This window comes from Aspergillus sclerotioniger, assembly GCF_003184525.1.
Source record: "Aspergillus sclerotioniger CBS 115572 chromosome Unknown BO94scaffold_9, whole genome shotgun sequence".
Lineage (NCBI taxonomy): Eukaryota > Fungi > Ascomycota > Eurotiomycetes > Eurotiales > Aspergillaceae > Aspergillus > Aspergillus sclerotioniger.
In genome coordinates, this window is record NW_020290999.1 from 842,195 (window position 1) to 864,476 (window position 22,282).

The following is a 22,282-nucleotide window of genomic DNA, read 5'->3' on the forward strand; positions in this document are numbered from 1 at the left end:
ATATTTTATACTATATTAATATCTCTAAATATTTGTTTAAAATACTGTTTAAATCTGATATAATTAGTGAAAAGTTGTTTTATATCATTGTCCTGGTTGCTTACTGATTTTTCTTGTTATTTGTGGATATATGGTTCAAACCAATCGAATACTGCTCTAGTAAGGTAAGTAGATATAAAAAAAATCTTATTCTTCTTATTCTTGAGCTTTTTCTTGTTCATGTTAAGTGTCAAACCCTAGGATCGCTTCTCCCTGTTCCTGTTAGCTTAGCTCCCGTTCCAATACGTACCTTGTGAACTGAATCAAAGGTAGTCAGGCTGTTGACTATCTAAAGGTGACTTGATCTAAACAGAAGAAGAGAAGTAAGGCCAGATAGTGCCGCGCAGCTATCTGTAAATAAGTGCAGATAAGTGTTATCATTAAGCTCTACCAAAACATAGATTACTTAAAGATAATTAGAATTAAGCACGAAGAACAGAACTAGCTAAGTACATGAAGAAGTATCCTTATATATCCATTCCCTGTATATCATTCTATATACCATCAGGTCTGTCATATACTTACTTAGTAATCATAAACCATGATAATATATTATATACTACATGCTTATCTGTATATCATGATCATGTGATCCGTGCTATCTGATAATTTAAGTCAGGATCTTCTTTAATAAGAGCCCTCTTCTGTCTGGATATGGCCTTCTGCCTGATATACCTATCTTATTAATTATTCAGCTAGCAGGGGTCTATAACACTATCTCTCCTTCTTCAAGATTCTTGTCCTTAAGAACATAAAGGTGCGTGTTCCTCATCCAGGTCGGCTAAATCTCTTGATTTTCTTTTCTCTTAGAATAGATCATTATATCTCTATATAATTATTATAAAAAGCACTGTCAGCAGGCTGACTGGATTATTTATAACAGCATCCAGGTCAACTTTCCTTATACTTAATATAATTTCTACAGTCTTTCTTGTTTTATAGATTCCAAAAACCAAAATTATGCAGCCTGCACTCATCATGGCCAGAAATATAAAAAGTAATTTCACAGTGATTCTGAGTAGGATAAGCTTTAATATAATAAGAAAAAGATAGCTCAAGAGATTAAAGAGATTAAAGAACAGATTGAGCTATTATTTATAAAAATAAAGCGGTTGCGAAAACATTACAGATTTCTGAAAAATTATGATAATCAGATATTAAATCATAACTTGAATATGTTAAAATAGCTAGATAATAAGGATCTTCCAAGCACCGAGGATCTCTGAGAGCTAGAATATCTAGCTGATAAATATAATACTGCTCAACTTGCTGCTGCATTAGACACTCCTAGTCTAACTTAGTTAATTAGTTCCCCTTCTTTCTAAACAAACTTCAACCTGTCTGTTAGTAATACTGCTCCACAAGCTGGTAACAGCCTGTCAAATTCTTGATAAGTTTCCACATGTTTTCTGAGATATCATATTCTACCTATTTTACTAGATACTGCGATTTGCCGCTAATCTTCTTATAATCCAGGATCTTTTTAACTTTATATTCTTTCTCTGTATTATTATTAATCTTCATATTTTCTGTAATTCTAGTGTTCTTTGGTACAGGTTTCAATAATAAGATATAAAATATTGAGTGAATTTTGCTCATTAATTTTAATAATCTTAACTTATAGTTGACCAGTCTCTTCTTATCTTTAATAATAAATAATTCTAGTTTATAATAGTCAAGTTTCTGACTTGATTATTTTATCTTGATATTTCTGCGGAGTAAGAACACCTTCTCTCCTTTTTTAAGGTTAGGTTTCTTTCTATATTTATGATTATAATATATCTTACTATATAAATTTATAAACTCAATATCTTGAAATAACTGTAAATACATGTTTCCTGTGAATGTGACAATATTCTTGATTATATCAGTAACTTACTACTTCTCTAATAGCGTTTTTAAAAACCTTGAATAATATCTATAATTAGTATAAAATAGTAAGATCCTAATAATTAAGTGACTGGTATTATTATATAAGAACTGTATTATTAATAATAAATTTATCTAATTATTCTGCTAATAATTTATGTAGTGTTTTAAATATTACTTAATTATCTGATTAACTCTTTCTATTTGCCTATTTATCTGCAGATAATAAGTTATTATTATTTATTCTTTTATTTTTATAAGATCTGTGAGTAATCTCTAGAACTTTAAAGTAAATAACTTGTCTTGATCTAATATGATGTACTTTAGTATCTTATAATATATAATAATGTTTTTTAAAAATAGTTCTACTATCTGTATTACTATTATTATTATCTTGTTTAGTATAAGATAGATATATTTGATGAGATGATTAGTAATGACTGTAATAATATTAAACTTTTTTAATTCCAGTAATAGATTAATAAAGTTAATTATTATCTATTTTTATAACTGTTATAGCGCCTTCTATACTTATATTTATCTATAAGGTTAGTATCTTATAGATTTATTCTTAATATAAGTCTTATATTGTTTAACATAATCATGTATTTTTTATCTGAGGTTTGAAATATAATAATTCCTTATAATTAGTTTAATTATCTTTTCTATTTCTAAATAACTCTTAAGCAGTTTATTATAGTATCTAGTCATAATCTCTGTTCTCATCGTGGTTAGTATAAAGATTAATCTATAAAAGTATACTAGTTTATCTTTATTAATAATAATCTTATCTAGTAAGTCCTTACTCATTTCTTGGAATGTTTTATTATTTTTCATATCTTTAGCTAATCACTTAATTAGATTGTTATCTATTTCCAACATTACTGCTAGATTGGTCTTATTATAGCTAATCAACCCATCCGTGTTTTGCTTCAGGATGGCTGGTTTAATAGCTTTTTTATTTAATCTGTAGTCTGGCCTGCAGCTTAGTATATTTATATATTTATTCTCTGCTTCTTTATAATATATAATTCTGAAGTCATATTATAACAGAATCTTAGCTTATCATGCCTGCCTTCTGGTCAACTCTTTAGTTGTTGTGAAGTAGGTTAAGTTCTTATGATCTATCTTTATAATAATAGTGTGCTTTACTCTTTCAAGATAGATTCTCTACTGCTTAAATATTACTATTATAGCTAGCAATTTCTTATTATGAATATCATAGTTAAGTTTTGCTTGAACCAACTTTCTTAAGTAAAATATAATCAGTCTTAGCTTTTTATCTTCTCCGGGTTACATTATACGCATACTAACAGTATAATCTAATATATTAGTTTTAATGGTTATTTCTTTTTCTGGATTGTGCTATATAAATACTAATAATATAGTAAGTTACTACTTAATATTTTCAAATATATTTTATTATGGTTCTTTTTACTGATACTTCTTTAACTTCTTTATAAACTTGAAGAATGGTGTTATATAGATAGTGTATCTATCTATAAATTATTAATAATAATTAATTAATCTGATAAACTACTATAGTTCTTTTAGATTTCTAGATTGAGGCTAATCCCGTATAGCTTGTATCTTAGCTTACTTAGTATAGATTCTTTCTATAAATATCCAATATTCCAGAAACTCTGTCTTTTATATATAAAATTCATATTTCTTTAGCTTATATTATAACTGATATAGATATAGTTTATATAGAACTAGTCTTATATATCTTATATATTCTTTCTCAGTCTTTAAGAAAATTAATATATCATCTAGGTAAGTAATTATAAACTTATCAAGATATTTTTTAAGAATTTTATTAATATATTATTGAAATGATGCTGGTGCGTTGGTAAGCCTAAATAATATAATCAAATATTTAAAATATCTATACTTTATTTTAAACATAGTTTTCCATTCTTTACCTTCTGTAATATATATACAATAATATATATTTATAATATTAAGTTTAGTAAACCACTTTATTTCTTATATCTTGTCTTAGATTTCTAAAATCAAAAATAACAGGTGTTAATCCTTAATCATAATAATATTCAGTGACTAATAATCTATATATAACTATAAACTACTGTTTTTTTTTAGTATAAATAAGACTTTATATTCTGCTGATGACTTTAAAGATCTAATATTATCTTTAGCTAGCTAGTTATTAATATATTCTCATAATGCCTGTGATTTCTTTTTAAATATTAGATAAATCTTTCTGTATATCAGTAACTTTTCTTTCTTAATAAAAATAATATAGTTATACTTTCTATACTAAGATAATTTAGGTTATTCTAGCTGCTTGAACAAGTCCTTAAATCTCTTATACTATAGTAAAATCTGTGTATTACTCTTGACCGCAGCTAGAAGTTCCTATAAATCTTCTAGTTTCTAGACAGTTATCTTGATATCTGTATTAAAGCTATTAATACTATATTCACAATATTTTTTTATTATTGTTAGTATCTATTCTGATAATTCTATAAGCTAATCTCTCTATGATAGCTTAATTACTATTATTACTTGTATAACTATACTTAAAATACTATTTTCCTCTAAGTTATCTCTGATACCTGGCATGTTAAGCTTTTATAGCAATCTTAATCTTCTCTTACTAGATTACTTAATCCTTATTTCAGCTCTATACTAAGTAGCAGGCTATACAGATCCAGATCCTATACCTAGTCCTTGCTAGTATTATCTTAGACAATCACAATTCATGAATTAGAGATTCTCAGTTTTTTAATTAATCTATAGATTATGATTTCTAAACTATAAAATCTTTAATATAATATTATACTATCTTAAAGATGTTATATCAAAGTCTATATACTTGTAGTGATCCTTTACAGTTATAAATATAGTTTCTAACTTAACTATTAATATAAGAGTTTCCAAATTCTCTCTATTTAGTCCTGTGATTAGTTTAGGTTTTTCTTTCTATTATCTGAGTATCTTAAGTTATTGTATAAATCACAGATTCATGAAGTTTCTAGTTATTCTAAAATCTATCAGTACTTGGACTGGTCAATCTAATATAACTGCTTAAATCTTTAAATATAGTCCTGATTCTGTAGCTACTAACTGCTGTTCCGGCTAGTTAGGTTTTAACTACTATAAATATCTTCTTAAAAATCTTAAGTCTTTTATTTTTACTGCGTAGTATATTATATACTGGTTATTAAAATATATTAGTTAATATATTAATTTATAATAAAGATATCTCTGGTATTCTTTACACGCGTATCCAAAGATATTATATAGATAATAATTTATCTTAGTCCTAACTACTTTTAGTACTCTAGATTGGTAATTAGTAATATATTTCTAATCATGGTGTGTTAAGCATGTGTTTATATAGTATACAAGCTAAGAAAGTTTATCATATTTTTAATAATCTTTACTTTCTTTAAAATAAATGTACAGACATGGTTTATTATATTAAGACTTTATTCTGGCAATATTTATCTTCTGGTTAATCTCTAATAACTGGTAATAATAGTCTATATTATCTTATCTATATATTAAATAAACTTCTAGATAATAAGAGCATCTCCATAGATATTGCTTTTAAGTCTTATTTTATGATTTTCAATATTTTAAATCTTAATGTGGACAATGCTGCATGATTATCTTAAGCTTTAAACAGAATTATGCTAGATTCTTTAAGATTTTTTTCAAAATATGGTTTAATTAATAAGTAATGTTTTCTTGATTATTTTTCTAGTTTTTCTTGTCCTCGTCTCGCTGCGATGGACAGAGTTTACTAAGTTTTAATAAAGGTTTTTTAGAGATATTGGATATCTTGTTAAGTCTCTTCTTACTGGATTTAAGACTTTTAAGTGGTATACTGTACTCTTTATTTAATAGTTTATCTTTATTCTAAACTATATTAGGATAGTTATTTCTCAAAACTGGCTTATAATTATTATTATTGATTTTTATAGTCCAAACTAATGGTACAGATAATTATCAATCCTCTTATTAACTAGATAATACTGTTAACTTATCCTGGGTAATCTATTATCTTAACTAATTATAGTATATTCTATTCTCTAACAGCTGACTATACTGAATAGTATATAATTTCTTATTATCTAGTATCTATATCACGGTATCTATCTAAATCTCATGTTAAATAGCGATGATATTATAGACTTCTCTGTCTTGATCTTGATATATAGTTCTTAATTGTTTCTGAGGCTGTTACTGTTTCTGACTGCAGTCTTTTAACTGGTGATCTACTTTGCTGTAGCTAAAGTATAAGCAGTCTTGTTTACACTGTTCAAGTTCCTTCTTAAACACTTGAGTCTCTTGAGTCTGATGCTGTGCAGCATCCAGCTCCATGGGCTTTAGCCTGTAGGGATCTTTATATTCCAAGCTTCTAGATTATGCCAATCTTCTGTTATTAACTCAGTAACCTGGCTGGTTATTATATCAAGATGTAGACCTGCTGGTCTACTAATCCTTTTATTATTTTATATTAAAGTTATACAGCTTATTATTAATCTTTACTGTTATTTTGATTATCTTGGCCAAGATGTCTAGTTATTTTTATTAAATGATTTTTTCTTGGATCTCTATCTTGAGTCCTTCTTCAAATCATAAGATATAAGTATCATTATCCTAGTCTAAGTAATTAATAACTTACTGAAACTCTGAAGTATATATAAATACTGATTCTGTTTACTTAAGTTATTATAATTTTTACTCAGTATTTTATACTGTATTAATATCTCTAAATATCTATTTAAGATGCTGTTTAAATCTAGTATAATTAATAAAAAGTTGTTTTATATCATTATTCTGATTATTTACTAACTTTTTCTGTTACTTGCAAATATATAGTTCAAACTAATTAAATACTGCTTCAGTAAGGTAAGTAGACGCGAAAAAGATCTTATCCTTTTTATTCTTAAGCTTTTTCTTATTCATGTTGAGGTACAAGTCCAACTGGGTTAAGAAAGCCCTGAGCTTCACTTATTTGCTGTCAAATGGCTCGGGTAGTCAGACCTTGACAGATTTGACTGATAAGTAATCTTTGAGTAACTGATTCTTTTGTTTTAAGACTGTGATGCTTTCTTATAGCTGACCAATCATGTTTATCAGTTCCTTGATTGTCGGGCCCTGCTGCTGAGGCGCTCGCGATATGTTCAATGTAGTTAATATAATGACTAATTATTACTGGGTAATACTTATACTGACTGGTGCTCAATGTGTCAAACCCTAGGATTGCTTCTTCCTGTTCCTATTAGCTTAGCTCCCGTTCCAATACGTACCTTGTGAACTGAATCAAAGGTAGTCAGACTGTTAACTATCTAAAGATAACTTAATCTGAACAGAAGAAGAGAAGTAAGGCCGGATAGTACCGCATAGCTATCCGTAAGTAAGTGCGGACGAGTGTTGTTGCTAAGCTCTATCAAAATATAGGTTACTTAAAGATAATTGGAATTAAGCATGAAGAACAGAACTAGCTAAGTATATAAAGAAGTGTCCTTATATATCCATTCCCTGTATACTATTCTATATACCATCAGGTCTGTTGTATACCCACTTGGTAGTCATAGACCATGATGGTATGTTATATACCACATGCTTGTCCGTATACCATGGTCACGTGATCCGTGCTGTCTGACGGTTCGGGTCAGGATCTTCTTTGATAAGAGCCCCCTTCCGTCCGGATGTGGCCTTCTGCCTGACATACCCGCCTTACTAGTTGTTCAGCTAGCAGGGGTCCGTAACATTAAGATACAAGTCTAACTGGATCAAGAAAGCTCTAAGCTTCGCTCGTTTGCCGTCAAATGGCTCGGGTGGTCAGATCTTAACAGATTTGACTGATAAGCAACCTTCAAATAACTGGTTCTTTTGTTCTAAGACCGTGATGCTTTCTTGTAGCTGACCAACCATATCCATCAGTTCCTTGGTTATCAGGCCCTGCTGCTGAGGCGCACGCGATGTGTTCAATATAGTTAACATGATGACTAGTTATTATTAGTAACACTTGTACTGACTGGTGCTTAATGTATTAAACCCTAGGATCGCTTCTTCCTGTTCTTGTTAGCTTAGCTCCCGTTCCAATACATACCTTGTGAACTAAATCAAAGGTAGTCAGGTTATTGACTATCTAAAAGTGACTTGATCTAAACAGAAGAAGAGAAGTAAGGCCAGATAATACTGTACAGCTATCCGTAAGTAAGTGTAGACGAGTGTTATTACTAAGCTCTACCAAAACATAGATTACTTAAAGATAATTGGAATTGAACATGAAGAACAGAACTAACTAAGTACATGAAGGAGTGTTCTTATATATCCATTCCCTGTATACCATTCTATATACCATCAGGTCTATCATATATCCACTTAATAGTCATAGACCATGATAGTATGTTATATACCACATGCTTATTTATATACTATGGTCACGTGATCCGTGTTGCCTGACGGTTCAGGTCGGGATCCTCCTCGATAAGAGCCCCCCTCCGTCCGGATGTGGCCTTCTGCCTGACATGCCCGCCTTACTAGTTGTTCAGCTAGCAGGGGTCCGTAACAATAATATCTTTATTTTTAATATTATTTTTAAGTACTTATAAAGTACATTTTAATTATTTGTGAACTACTTTTTAACTACTTAAAAATAATATTAAAAATAAAGATATTATATAATGAAATAATAATATGTAAGTGTATTGAAAAAGATAATGCGAGCTGAAATTTATAACAATAATAAGAAATAGCTTGTTTAAGCATCACATGACTAAGACCTGATTACTAACCAGCAACGGACCGCGCGACCGAAAAAACGGACCCGAGCGACCTGCAACCACACATCCTGCCTCGGGTTCAGCGCCTAATGGGCCACGCAAGAGGTCAAAACATCCAACCCGTGAGGCGATCGGATAATTCAAGCATTGGATAGTGCCTACTAGTGTCGTTCAAGGAGGAATAAAAAGTTTAAAGAGAAAAACGGTAAACCCTCCGTAGTCAAAGTCAAATAACGTTTTTGACACAAGATGAAGTGGATCATGTAAGCAGGTCATGTGATGGGGGGAGATCTCACACAGCGCCCCCCTACTTGGACACTCTACATTCCACTCCTTATACCCCTCTCTCTTGCTTTCTCGGCATACATGTCTTATCATTATACCCTTTGACCCCACGGCATTTACGACCACATAATTTCTTCCCCCGCGCGCCGGTCCGATTTCGACCTGGAGGATCGCCCAACGGCACTCGTCTCCGCAACCGTGCCTGTTCGTGCTTAACGAGTGTGATGACCCCCTGTCGATTCGAGTACCCAATAGCGCCATACCAGGAGATAAGTTATTGAGTGGGTGGAAGTATACGTGATACTGGAAGGGGACCTGCTCTGGCGAAGTGGAAGGGAGATTCTCGGTTTCTGTGGCCTGTTCTAGTGCGCCAAAATGATGTCCAGAAGCCAGTCGAGTCTGGGTTATCTGGACGCTGGGAGGGAAGACCCCTCGGCGACTGGGGCCCAACCTGGACTTCAACCGCCATCCTCGAACTCAGGTCCCATCAATCTGTCTGGTCTGGTATGCAATGTCCGCCGAACGACCGGCAGAGAACCGCATCCGTTGGTCGGGGCCACTACGACGATCTTGGGCGATAAGCTCTACGTGTTCGGCGGTCGTGTTCTTTCCAAAAGTCGCCCGCAATTGACGTCGGATATATACGAGCTGGACTTGATCCGGCGTCACTGGACGAAAATCGAAGCCACGGGCGATGTCCCTCGCCCGCGCTATTTTCACAGTGTCTGCGCCCTGGGTGATCACAAGCTGGTGTGCTATGGTGGCATGTCGCCTGCGCTGAATGTGGCGAAGGAGTCCGCAACTAATGGTTCGGGTGGACAGGAGGCGCAGCCGGAGGTTGTGGTTATGTCTGATATTCACATATTCGATGTCCCTTCCCGGACGTGGACCCGTGTGCCCGCGAGCGACTCGCCGCAGGGCCGCTATGCGCACTGTGCGACTATTTTGCCTTCAAGCGCCCATTTCACTTCCGCTACTGCGCCACTTTCCGCGATTCACCATAACCCGGCTTCGTCGAATCCGCACCAGGGCTCGATCGGCGTTGATATTGATGGGTTCGGAGGCGCAGAAATGGTGGTTGTAGGAGGACAAGATAGCTCAAATCATTATATTGAGCAGATCAGTGTGTTCAACCTACGCAGCTTGAAGTGGACCAGCACCAGTCATCTGGGGCGAAGCTGTGGTGCTTATCGGAGCGTAGTTGCTCCCTTGGTCGGTATGAACGTTTCCGACATTGGGTCCGCTGCAGACAATCAGGAGGAGCAGGAGCCGGTGGAAGAGTCGCAGGTCGAGGGGTGTCCGATGCTGGTATATTCCAATTACAATTTCCTGGATGTGAAGTTGGAGCTTCAGGTGCGCCTACCGGATGGCCGCCTGATCGAGAAACCCATGCAGAGTCAGGCCTCGCCTCCTGGCTTGAGGTTTCCCAACGGAGGGGTCATCAATGGGCATTTTGTCGTGAGCGGGACGTATCTGACGTCGTCAAAGCAAGAATATGCGCTGTGGGCCCTCGACCTTCGGACTCTCACCTGGGGTAGGATCGATGCCGGCGGGTCTGTGTTCGGCCATGGCAGCTGGAATCGTGGCATTCTGTGGTCGAGAAGGAACACCTTCGTCATTCTGGGCCACCGGAAGCGCAGTCTCGTCGAGGACTACAATCATCGCCGGATCAACTTCTCCCACGTGTGTATGGTCGAGCTGGAAGCGTTTGGGCTCTACAACAATGCATGTCGGACCACGCCCACCTCGGGATACATCTCTTACAGTGCGCCTTCGGTTCCTGCGTCCATGCAGCCCAGATTGACCAAATTGACCTCTGGTGGAAGGCCATTTTCCTCCGCGTCCGACGAACTGGGAAGTCTCGCCCAGTCTCTGCCTGAAATGGCCGATATGGAACTCCAGGCTGTTGGGGGAGAGCGGATCCCTGTGAACTCGCGCATCCTGACCCGTCGATGGGGCCCCTACTTCATCCAGCTTCTTCGTGAGTCCTGCGACGGTGGGATAGGCGAGACTGTCACGCTCCGTCCAGCAGTCGCGATGTACCCAAGTCGCAACTCGAGCATCACCATCACCCCCTCCATCGGGCAAAACAGCAACTACTCCACCAGCTCTACTCTCGTCAGCAACCACTCAGCCACGTCCAAGTCCTTGTTAGCGAACCTTGAGATACCCTCTGCGCATAGCCTTTCCCCTACCTCTCGTCCCCGCGTGCTTTATCTCCCACACACTTTTTTGACCCTCCAAGTTCTTGTCTATTACTTTTATACTTCCTCCCTACCCCCCGCTGGCTCCCCCCTTTGCACCCCGCAGATCCTCTGCTCCCTCCTCCAACTCGCCCGCCCCTATCAGGTCGACGGTCTCCTGGAAGCCACCGTTGAGCGCCTCCACCAGGTCCTTGACGGGCGAAACGCCGCTGCCGTATTCAACGCGGCCGCCATGGCCGCCGGGGTGGTCGAGGCACCGGCTTCACCAGTGGCCCTGGGGGCACTCTGGAAGCGTTGAACGGCGCGCACGCCAGCCACGAATCATCCTCTGGCACGGGAACCACCACCTCCCAAAGCCATCTTACCTCCGACTCGTCTGACACGGAGCACGGTACTTCTGCCGTTTCCGTTGCCAGCAGTGCCAGCGGTGTGATGGGCTCCCGCGGGATCCCCCTCCGCATCAACACCAATATCTTCAGCCGCCGCCAGCGCAGCACGGCCGGCCTGGACCGAGAACGAGAGCGCGACCGCGACCGCGAAGACGCCATGAGCAACGCCAGTACCTCCACCTCCGCCTCCACCAACACCAGCTTCGATCACTCTGACACCGAGATGGGCGGGGATCCGACCCGACCGTCCCACCATCGCCGCAACACCGACGCGGAACTCCGTCCCGAGCGCGAGATCTGGACCGGCGACCTCAGCAGCGTCATTGGATTGCAGAAGCGCGGTCTGCGCGGTCTCATGGAAGGCCGACGATTGCGTGAACGCAATACCAAACCCGCAAACGGAGCAGACCATGGTGCTCTAGCGCCTGGTGCGTAGGCTGATTCGGCTGTGTTGTTGTTTGTTTGTACTAGTGCGTACTCCGTCTCATGAGAGAAGTGCCTCGCTACTGGGATTCGTTCTTCCCGGGCTTGCTCAGGGTTATTGGAGTTTGCGGCCACACAGTGTCGTAAGACCGAGCAAGGACGTAGATGGGGTCCGCCGGTAGTCAGATGTAATCCAACCAGGTTTTAGAGCATTGCGACGAAGGTGGCGTGGTTTTTCTAATGACCGAATCCTCTCCACCATCTCTCCATATCCATGATCACATGATACCAATCACATGACCCTCCTCCATGGCCCCGGGAACCTCCGTCTCTCTCCACGCCTCTCCCTCCCCAACTTCCCTCCTCCCCAGCTCAAGGCAAGCCACTTCTTTGCTTCTTTGCCCGGGGCAGGCACCCCTTTTTGCCACGCAGCCATGTCTAACATGATATCCTCTACCTTCGCCCCTAGCCTTTCGCGCAGGGACACCAAATCCAGTATCAGCCATGATCCAGGGGTGGGGTCCATCCCACCCCCGTTAACAAGTGGTGGATCTCTAGGCCCCCAGAGTGCAGCAGCAATTTATCAACACATCCATGACATGGCCGCGAAGCGAATTTCAACCCTTGGTTACCTACGCAAGGCTCATGAAGGCCGTATATACTGGTTTAATACTGTTCACTTCTCCCGCAGTGACATCGGTCGCCTCCCGTACTTTGAGCCGCGCAAACTTGCCCGTCGTGCTATCAATTACCTCCTCCTGGGTCTCTCCCTGCCGCCGATTCTCGATGTCAGCACCACGCCGGTTGAATTCCTCCGCGCCCTTAATACCCTCTTGATAGAATTTGAGGCCTTTCAACAAGTTCATCCTCCAGATGGCATATCCTCCTCCACTCTCGCCCGAGCCCGCATTCCCCAGATGTTCAAACGAGCCGCACACGCAGGCACCAAGGCGCGCCGTGCTAGTTCGGCCACAGAAATCGGCTTGCCCATGCAATCCAGCGATCCGTCAGATCTGAAAGCAATGGCAGGGAACTCGGCCAATACAACAACAATCTCATTTCCGCATACGGAAGCCTCGGAGCTGCTCCCTGGTGAGGAGTACTCCTATCTTCTGACACCATTATTGCCGTTCGAGCCGGACTATTTTGAAACCTTTGTCACATTATGCGATGTTCTTATCGATTGCTACACGCGGCTGGTGTCGTTGGTTTTCACGCCCTCGGTGTGTAGCGTGGCATTGGGGGAGATGTTCTCCAAGGCAGATGCGAAGATCCGCAAGATCATGGTTGCAGGCATTATTCGCGAGTTTGAGGATGCCAGTCGTCATCAGGCCAAGAATGAAATCGCCGGTGTGGGCCGCGTGGTTCTGGGCGGGCTAATGGGCTGATCTCTCATGTCGCCGATATCTGATGTGTAGACATCTATAGGGATGTACACACATGTCTATATCTATACACGCAGATCTCTGCCTTCTCAACACCTGAATCGCCGAGTTGACTCACCTCCCCACATCTCGAAACAAGAAACACTGCCACCAAATCCGGGATTCTCCCAATCTGGCACTTTCCGAGCTGATTCTTGATGAGGCGAGTCCACCCCTACGAGCCTAGATCCGAGCTTTCCCTCGAGCACCAACCAGGATGAGTCCCTGCCACGAACGACGGGGACTTGCTTAACTCTGAACCCTTTTTGGTTTCCTGGAATGCCCATAAACTCAGTATGATCATGGGGTGTGGCAGACGAAACGAAAACGCCGATGCCAATGATATCTCGCTTCTACTACTTCAGGTGAAACACAAATACAGCGGACCTTCGCACTCCAACTTTAAACCGGGGTCCGAGTCAATCTCTAGAGCTAATTCATGTTAATCTAATTCAATGTAATCATTCATCCACGCTTGGGTCAGCACTAGCAGTCATGTCAAATCGTATATGCTAGCTAATTGCCAATTTTGCAGTATGAACCAATCGAAAACAATGCATAGATGATACAGAATAAAGTCGTGAACAACTACTAGTTCCACTACTCTGTAAACGTAGTACCAAATTGGCCTGGCCAACCAGGTAAATGGTTGAACCGCTCCGACCCCGCTTTTCGGCATTTTGCCGAAGTCGAGACCGCATGCACCTCTGCCTGAACCTCCAGGCTAGACCGCTAGCTAACTACATCACGTGCCCATCTACGCAGAACTTTCCCCGGGGATCGATCTCCGCCCCTACCTACAACTCCCCATTTCCAATCCAAGTCGTGGAAAACATCTCACGTCTTCGGAATCATCATGTCTCTTCACTCCTCCCTCGTTCCCCTTCGACTTTATCTTCGATCCTCAGTGGCTCCGGCAGCTCGCCTACATTCGATCAGACATGCCTCCCTCAACTCGGCTATTGGTCGGGGTATTCGCAGGTCCCATCCGGTAGATGGCCCACGCAAGTCCTTTGGCGAGGAACGGGATGATCGTCGCGGAAGGGATAGGAGGGATGAAGACAGGGGTAGGGAGTACAGGCCGCAGCGATTGGGGTATAGAGATACTCGCGAGCCGCGGAGTGGTGAAGTCGAATTCGATCGGGATGATCGTCGTAGTAGGGACAGGAGGGATAGGAATATGGATAGGGATGGGGACTCCAGGCCGCCGCGATCGGGGTATAAGGATACACGCGAGCCGCGAAGGGCTGAAGTCGAATTCGATGAGGATGAGTTTATCCGGACGGGGAATTTCCGTGCTCTGCCGAGAGTACACCAGAGATTTGAAAACACCAGGTCATCATCTAGAATGAATGACATGTCGCGAACGAGAGACACGCGAGATATGCCCAGGACAAAGGATAATGGTCATCCTAAGGATCGGACTGCCTACCATCGCACAACGGAAAAGGTACCCGTACGCGTGAAGGAAAACGTTCTTGTCCCTGACTCGATCCCTTACACTACGCCTGCGTCGGAATTTATCTATGGAGGTGCAGCGGTGGAAGCGGCTTTGCGCTGCAGTCGGCGCAAGCTGTACAAGCTATACCTTTATCAGGCTGCAGGTGAGGAGCTAAGTTCCTCGAAAATCGCATTGCGGAAACTAGCCCTTTCTAAGAACGTCGCTATAAAGATGGCTTTTGCGGGCTGGGACCGCTTGCTAGACAAGATGAGTGCTGGACGACCTCACAACGGCTGTGTTCTGGAGGTGTCTCCTCTACCTCAACTCCCTGTGAAGAGTTTCAAGACCGTTTCTTCCGCGGAAGAGAACCACTTTAGCCTGGAATTAGGAGTGCAATCGCGGGAAGAAGCCCAGGTAAATGGTACAAATGATCGGATCAAAATCAACCATTCTCTTCGAAACAGATACCCTGTCGTTCTACTACTTGATGGCATTATCGATCCTGGAAACCTTGGCGCCATCATTCGCTCCGCATATTATCTGGGGGTTGAAGCTATCGTTTTCGCGGGCCGAAACTCGGCGCCTCTATCACCGGTTACCATCAAGTCCTCCGCGGGAGCCGCAGAAAACATGACTCTTCTCCATGTCAGAAATGAGGTGGAATTCATCCAGCGGTCCAAAACCAACGGGTGGCGATTTTATGCGGCTGACGCCCCCGGCCCAGGTTCCACCCTTATCGACCCTAGCTCTTTGTGGCAAACCAGCAGTACTGGTGATGGCTCCTCTGCCAGTGAGGGCCCTCTTGCTCAATCACCAAGTGTCATAATGATGGGCAGCGAGGGCACAGGGTTGAGTTCCCATATCCGGTCACAGGCGGATGCCATAGTTAGCATCCCGGGGGCCAGAATCAGTACGGAGCTGGGGGTTGAGTCTGATCCGGCCCGGGTGGACAGTCTCAACGTTAGTGTTGCCGCAGCATTGTTGATGGATATGTTTCTTCGGATGCCATTTGCAATGGCTGATATGCCGAAGAAGGGGAAACTCTGGTGAGCAGGAGAAGATAAATATCTTTGTACATTAATGTAAGACCTCTTCACGTCTCTTACCTGCCCCACGCCCGAATCGCTGATTCGACTCATCTCTCCGTGTCTCTTTACCTCCACTCTAAGAGGCAAGCAACAACAGCCACAAATTAGAACAACCCCAACGTCACTGAGAATCTTCCCGAGGCGTTTCGACCAGCTCACCTGCACTGCCCAAGAGTGGCTTGTCTAGAGTGCTCTGTGACTCACAACAACAGCGCCGCCAGGTCCGATCATGGCCTGGATACTACAAGGGTGGTAACTGCCCGCGACTACACACCATGATGATGTTCGTAGTTGCCCTATTCGACAATGACTCAACAAGGAACTCGTCGAACGGAGAAAGCGAAAGAATAGTAAGGTCCTCGAGGTCCCTGAAGCGATGGCGGCGAGGCCCTGGTCAAGCGTAGTAGCGCACCTGATTCCGAGTCTGAATCCCTCAAACCAGCCAGCCGCCAGGCGCAAGCCTGCCTATCCCCAGCTTCGTAGAGATTCCGTACGGACACTAGAGAGGCTGTCCAAGGCCTGCTTATCATCTGCAGGCACTCTTTGATAATGTCTAGAAATCGCTAGTCCTTAATGCCAAGATGAGCCCTAAAATATAGTGATTCGAAATCCTCCTACTCTTTTGTGTATGTTGAATGTTCTACGAAGCCCGCATCCATTCATCTGGGAAGCTCCGTCTCGGCGCCGGTCGGGCCGTACCGGAAATCGGTGCAGTTCACGTGAGCACCCACGGCAAATCTTCAGCTCACCCCGGACTCTCTACAACCAAGTCAACAACAACAATTCCCTTTAATACGTTGGAGTGTCTCCCCCTGTCGGAGTCTCCCTGCACATATACTGTCAGTCTCGGGTGCCCCCACGGCTCTGCATCCGCTTCATTCGTCCAATACCACCCAGCGGTCGACTTGTTGCCTATCCTAACTTTTGCGCTTCATCCCGGTCCGCTCAGGACCACAACAGCCGGCAGCGGACTGACGAAAGCACGCCAACCAATCCTACGGCGCAGGGGATAACTATCACAGTTGGATACACAATTGGAACGGCGCTATGTTACGGTCATCTTTAGGGGTAGGCCGAGGCCGAATCCCGGCTTTGCAGAAACCCGGACGTTTACTGAGGTCGGATAGCGTGCTGCTCCGCTGGAGCCCGATTAGACGGTCTGCTTCGACTGTCACGAGCCTAGACAATTTCCCGGAGATCGGCGAAGGGATCCATGGGTTCACCGTCCAAGAAAAGCAGCACGTCCCCGAGCTGCATCTCACAGCCGTCCGGTTAAAGCATGACAAGACCGATGCGGACTACATCCATGTGGCTAGGGAAGACAAGAACAACGTCTTTGGTATCGGGTTCAAGACAAATCCTCCGGATGCTACCGGTGTTCCTCACATCCTGGAGCATACTACACTATGCGGAAGTGAAAAATATCCAATTCGCGACCCCTTCTTCAAAATGCTCCCTCGGTCCCTCTCGAACTTCATGAACGCCTTCACCTCTGCCGACCATACTACCTACCCATTTGCCACCACCAATCAGCAAGACTTCCAGAACCTCCTCTCGGTATATTTGGATGCCACCTTCCACCCGTTGTTGAAGGAAGAAGATTTTCGACAGGAAGGATGGCGACTGGGGCCGGAGGATCCTCGCGCCATTCTGGCCCGTGAGGAGCAATCTCAGGGGGAGCAGAGGCCCGAGGATATCCTTTTCAAGGGTGTCGTATACAATGAGATGAAGGGCCAGATATCGGATGCCAACTATCTTTACTACATAAAGTACAAGGAGAGCATCTTCCCCGCGCTGAACAATTCGGGAGGTGATCCTCAATACATCACCGATCTAACTCACAAGCAACTGGTCGACTTCTCCAAACGCAATTACCACCCCAGCAACGCGAAAATATTCACTTATGGTGACATGCCGCTAAGCGCCCATCTTGAGCAAATTGGAGGCGTGTTGGACGGGTTCCAAAAGGGCGAGGCTGACACGGCCGTCAAGCTGCCGGTTGACCTCACTCAGGGTCCTCAAAGCGTCACCGTTTCCGGTCCGATCGATACATTCGCCAGTGAAGATAAGCAACACAAAACCTCTACGTCCTGGTACATGGGAGATAGTGCCGATGTTGTCGAGACTTTCTCGGCTGGAATTCTTTCTTCGCTGCTCCTGGATGGCTATGGGTCGCCTTTGTACCGGGCCTTGATCGAAAGTGGCCTGGGTTCTTCATTCACGCCTAACACAGGGCTCGACTCGTCAGGCCGTGTTCCCGTCTTCTCCGCTGGGGTTACTGGTGTGAGCGAAGAGGAAGCGCCGAAAGTCAAAGAGGCCATCCAGAAAGTATTCGAAGGGTGTCTTTCTACTGGATTTAGTGACGAAAAGGTTCGGGGATTCCTCCACCAGCTGGAGCTCGCTCTGCGACACAAGACTGCCAACTTTGGCATTGGAGTTATGGAGAAGACCATCTCCTCGTGGTTCAATGGTTCAAATCCCATGAAGGAGCTTGCGTGGAACGAAGTCATAGATGAGTTCAAAAGGCGGTACGAGAAGGGCGGCTACCTAGAGTCTCTGATGCAGAAGTATCTCATGAACGATAACTGTATGACCTTCACAATGGTTGGCAGTCCTACTTTCAACAAGGGGCTAGACGAACAAGAACTGGTGCGGAAGGAGCAAAAGCTCAACCAGCTCATTGAGCAGCATGGCTCCCTTGAGAAAGCGATTGCCAAGCTGACAGAGGAAGAGCTCCAATTGCTTAAAATCCAAGAGGAGGCCCAAAATGCGGACCTGGGATGCCTACCATCCCTTCAGGTTGCTGATATTTCTCGGGAGAAAGAGCGCAAGCCAGTTCGGGAGTCTAAAGTTGACGACGTAGATGTCGTCTGGCGCGAGGCTCCTACTAACGGTCTGACCTACTTTCAGGCATTGAATGCATTTGAAGACCTTCCAGATGACCTCCGGCTATTAATGCCTCTGTTCAACGACTGCATAATGCGCCTTGGCACAGCGAGCAAGTCGATGGAGCAGTGGGAAGATCTCATCAAACTGAAGACTGGCGGAATTTCAACGTCCTCTTTCCACACCTCATCGCCAACGCAGCTTGGAAAGTTCGCCGAAGGTCTTCAATTTTCTGGTTTTGCCTTGGATCAAAATATCCCGGAGATGCTGGAGATTCTCACTACGCTTATCACTGAGACGGATTTCACTAGTCCCAGTGCACCGGCTATGATCCAGGAACTGTTGCGACTGACGACAAACGGTGCCTTGGATGCAGTGGCTGGGTCAGGTCATCGTTATGCCCTTAATGCCGCCGCCGCAGGTCTCTCGCGTAGCTTGTGGGTTCAAGAACAGCAGTCCGGCCTTGCCCAGTTGCAAGCTACAGCTAACCTGCTGCGCGACGCGGAGACCTCGCCGGAGCGTCTTGCAGAGTTGATTGAAAAGCTTCGTCTGATTCAATCCTTTGCTACTTCCAAGTCTTCCGGTCTCCGTGTCCGTATGGTCTGCGAGCAAAACAGCGCCAAACAAAACGAGTCGGTGCTACAAAAGTGGCTCGCGGGCTTGCCCCAAATCCGCTCGCCGACATCTACTCCCAGCAGTACAGCCATCGGCCTAGGTGCAAACAAGGCATTCTACGATATGCCTTACAAGGTCTACTACTCAGGATTGGCTATGCAAACCGTTCCTTTTACCAACCCATCCAATGCAACCCTCAGCGTCCTCTCCCAGCTTCTTACGCATAACTACCTCCACCCGGAAATCCGCGAGAAGGGCGGCGCCTATGGTGCGAGCGCTATGAATGGACCAGTGAAAGGAATGTTCGCCTTCACTAGTTACCGGGATCCCAATCCCATCAACACCTTGAAGGTTTTCCAGAACAGCGGAGTCTTCGCTAGGGACCGAGCTTGGTCGGAACGGGAGCTCAACGAGGCGAAACTGGGTATCTTCCAGGGCCTTGATGCTCCCATGAGCATTGATGAAGAGGGGGCGAGATATTTCATGAGTGGTGTGACTCATGAGATGGATCAACGCTGGAGAGAACAGGTCCTCGACGTCACGGCCAAGGATGTCAACGAAGCAGCCGAGGCCTTCTTGGTCCAGGGCTCACAACGGTCGGTCTGTCTACTTGGCGAGAAGAAAGACTGGGTTGAATCGGAAGGCTGGGATATGAGGAAGCTTTCTATGAACGTTTCTGGCGAATGAAGCCCAGCAAACAGGAGGTCCGGTAGGGCCGATTCCCTAGGGATGTTTGATACCCTATATTCACCTGCCCTTCGTAGCATTCGGCCCGTCGGCCTGGCTTGTGAAGGGCTACCGTCAGCCATCCGGGCCGGAACATCTAACTAATGTTCTAGCACGTCTAGTTCCGAAACTGCATCTGGAGGTTCTCCTACCACTGGATAGGAAAGACCAGGACGCTATGAAAAGGAAGGAAACTCCGAGGACGAGTTGAAAGGAACACACATGAATAGTGGTTTCTGAGAATCCTTCCGTAGCTAGATTACTAATCTCTTCTCTACTTAATAGACTCTTGTCTAGATAGTTGCTACTTCCTACTGTTTAGTCAAGCCAAGATTGCTGCTAGTATTAGCCTAATGAAGCCCCGCCAAGTCTGAGGCTAGCTATGCAGGGATCTTCACCGTTGCAGCATGAACATGCAACCGGAACGCCGTGTCCCAATTCTAGCAGGTAACATTCTGGAGATATAATATTTGAAAATAAAAACAAAAGAAAAAAAAGAAAGGAAGGAAAAGGGCAAACTAGGGGCCTAGGAAGAGGTCGATAACTGAGCAAAGCCCAAAGATTTGACCTTGATCCGCAACGAATCTGCCAGTTGCCCATACTGATATTCCGGCGTCGCTCGGGCCGAGCCGGCAGGCGGTAGCATCACGTGAGATGGCCCGCCGAAGCTCCAGCGTCTCTCGGGTCGCCACTGGAAGAAGCTGTCAAGCTTTGTCGAGAGCCATTGTGCTTGCAAGATACCGATCATCATGAACAGGCTATTTTTGAGAGGGTCTTGGTGCCATAAGCAATTACTCCGTGTTCCTTCTTCTATCCCATCCCCCGTGGCGTTCCGACCTACTCTTCATTATGTGAATCGACCTTTTGCTTCAGTGTCTCGCCTCCAGTCCGAGCGGCCTTCCTCCCCATCGTCCTCTGAAGCCCCGACCGCATCCCTCGAAGAAACTACATCGACCCCCGCATCGGATAATTCGTCTCACATCCCATGGTATCTGCAAGAAGAAACGCCTCTCGCCGAATCCCGGCAGATATTGTCGCCAGATCAAATTCCCGAACTACCCGAGAACTCCCCGGCCATCCTCCCTGCACTCCTCGAATATGTTTTCAAAGACCTCGGTCTGGATGCCCTGAAGCTGCTTGACCTCCGTACGCTGGAGACTCCGCCTGCGCTCGGCGCAAACGTCATCATGCTTATCGGAACTGCGCGCAGTGTCAAGCACCTGAATGTATCCGCAGACCGTCTCTGTCGCTGGTTGAGAAGCACGTACAAGCTGTCTCCCTACGCCGATGGACTGCTGGGTCGGAACGAGCTGAAGATCAAGCTCCGCAGGAAAGCTCGCCGGGCCAGGCTTGCGAGTAGATCAGGCACGATGTTTGATGAGAAGGACGACGGAATCACGACGGGTTGGATTTGTGTCAATGCCGGTGTGGTGGAGGAAGCACCTCTCCAAGAAAGGCAGGATTACAGCTTTGAAGGCTTTGGACACACCGCCCCTGGCACGAGGGTTGTGGTGCAGATTTTCACCGAGGAAAAGAGAGGTGAAGTCGATCTGGAAGGCCTTTGGAAGAACAGAGCTGAACGAGAAAAACGCAAATATGGCCAGGTTGAACCCAGTGTTCCTTCTGAAGAGGTTCGTGTTTCAATTCAATGAATGTATCATCCACTGACCGTGTGTCCGGACGTGTACCCAGACTTCCAGCGAGTCCTCTGCGCCGGCCGAAGAGGCTGCTTCGTATCGACCATCTTCTCAGTAAACCGAATCACGAACGAGAGCCACCCATGTGAGGGGATTAGTGGAGTTCCAATTCTCGTTCCTATCCCGAAGTTATACCCATAGCAGCAATGGAATCAAGCGAGCGCCTCAACCAATGCATTATTTGATCACATATCAAATTCTTCCGATCACAAGGTTAGGATCGAACTAGGAGAGGGGTCCAACTATTACGGCTCAAAGCTTTCTTTGCGCCTATTCCACGATTAGCTATCAATCCACTCGGCGGATGAGAAAGTGATTGGACAAGTCGGTCTATTCTACAACCGTTTCCGGACAGTACGCGCGGTACACAATACAGAGCTTATATGCAGCGTTCATGGAATGTACATCTCAGGATACTCAGTGTGGGGT

General features: G+C 44.0%; 5 protein-coding genes across 5 annotated transcripts; all 5 read left to right on the forward strand.

Moving 5' to 3' along the window:
• Positions 1-9,335: 9,335 nt before the first annotated feature.
• Positions 9,336-11,989, forward strand: BO94DRAFT_555387 (putative regulatory protein Ral2; the record flags this gene model as incomplete). Its single annotated transcript, XM_025613791.1, has 5 exons — positions 9,336-9,363; positions 9,388-9,624; positions 9,646-9,683; positions 9,708-11,316; positions 11,418-11,989. The coding sequence occupies 5 exons, from the start codon at positions 9,336-9,338 to the stop codon at positions 11,987-11,989; spliced, it is 2,484 nt and encodes an 827-aa protein (XP_025469292.1).
• A 421-nt stretch (positions 11,990-12,410) lies between these two features.
• Positions 12,411-13,461, forward strand: BO94DRAFT_584175 (uncharacterized protein; the record flags this gene model as incomplete). Its single annotated transcript, XM_025615606.1, has 2 exons — positions 12,411-13,340; positions 13,405-13,461. 2 exons carry the CDS (start codon positions 12,411-12,413, stop codon positions 13,459-13,461), a joined length of 987 nt encoding a protein of 328 aa, XP_025469293.1.
• Positions 13,462-14,210: 749 nt separating this feature from the next.
• Positions 14,211-15,891, forward strand: BO94DRAFT_513821 (RNA methyltransferase; the record flags this gene model as incomplete). The annotated part of the gene is made up of 2 exons (XM_025609857.1): positions 14,211-14,408; positions 14,562-15,891. The coding sequence occupies exons 1-2, from the start codon at positions 14,257-14,259 to the stop codon at positions 15,889-15,891; spliced, it is 1,482 nt and encodes a 493-aa protein (XP_025469294.1). The 5' UTR covers positions 14,211-14,256.
• An 815-nt stretch (positions 15,892-16,706) lies between these two features.
• cym1 (pitrilysin family metalloprotease cym1) lies at positions 16,707-20,600 on the forward strand. Its single transcript, XM_025611380.1, has one exon. It carries the CDS (start codon positions 16,977-16,979, stop codon positions 20,115-20,117), a length of 3,141 nt encoding a protein of 1,046 aa, XP_025469295.1. The 5' UTR covers positions 16,707-16,976; the 3' UTR covers positions 20,118-20,600.
• Positions 20,601-20,905: 305 nt separating this feature from the next.
• BO94DRAFT_584178 (RsfS/YbeB/iojap family protein) lies at positions 20,906-21,911 on the forward strand (the record flags this gene model as incomplete). Its single annotated transcript, XM_025615607.1, has 2 exons — positions 20,906-21,787; positions 21,849-21,911. The coding sequence occupies 2 exons, from the start codon at positions 20,906-20,908 to the stop codon at positions 21,909-21,911; spliced, it is 945 nt and encodes a 314-aa protein (XP_025469296.1).
• Between the last annotated feature and the right edge of the window lie 371 nt (positions 21,912-22,282).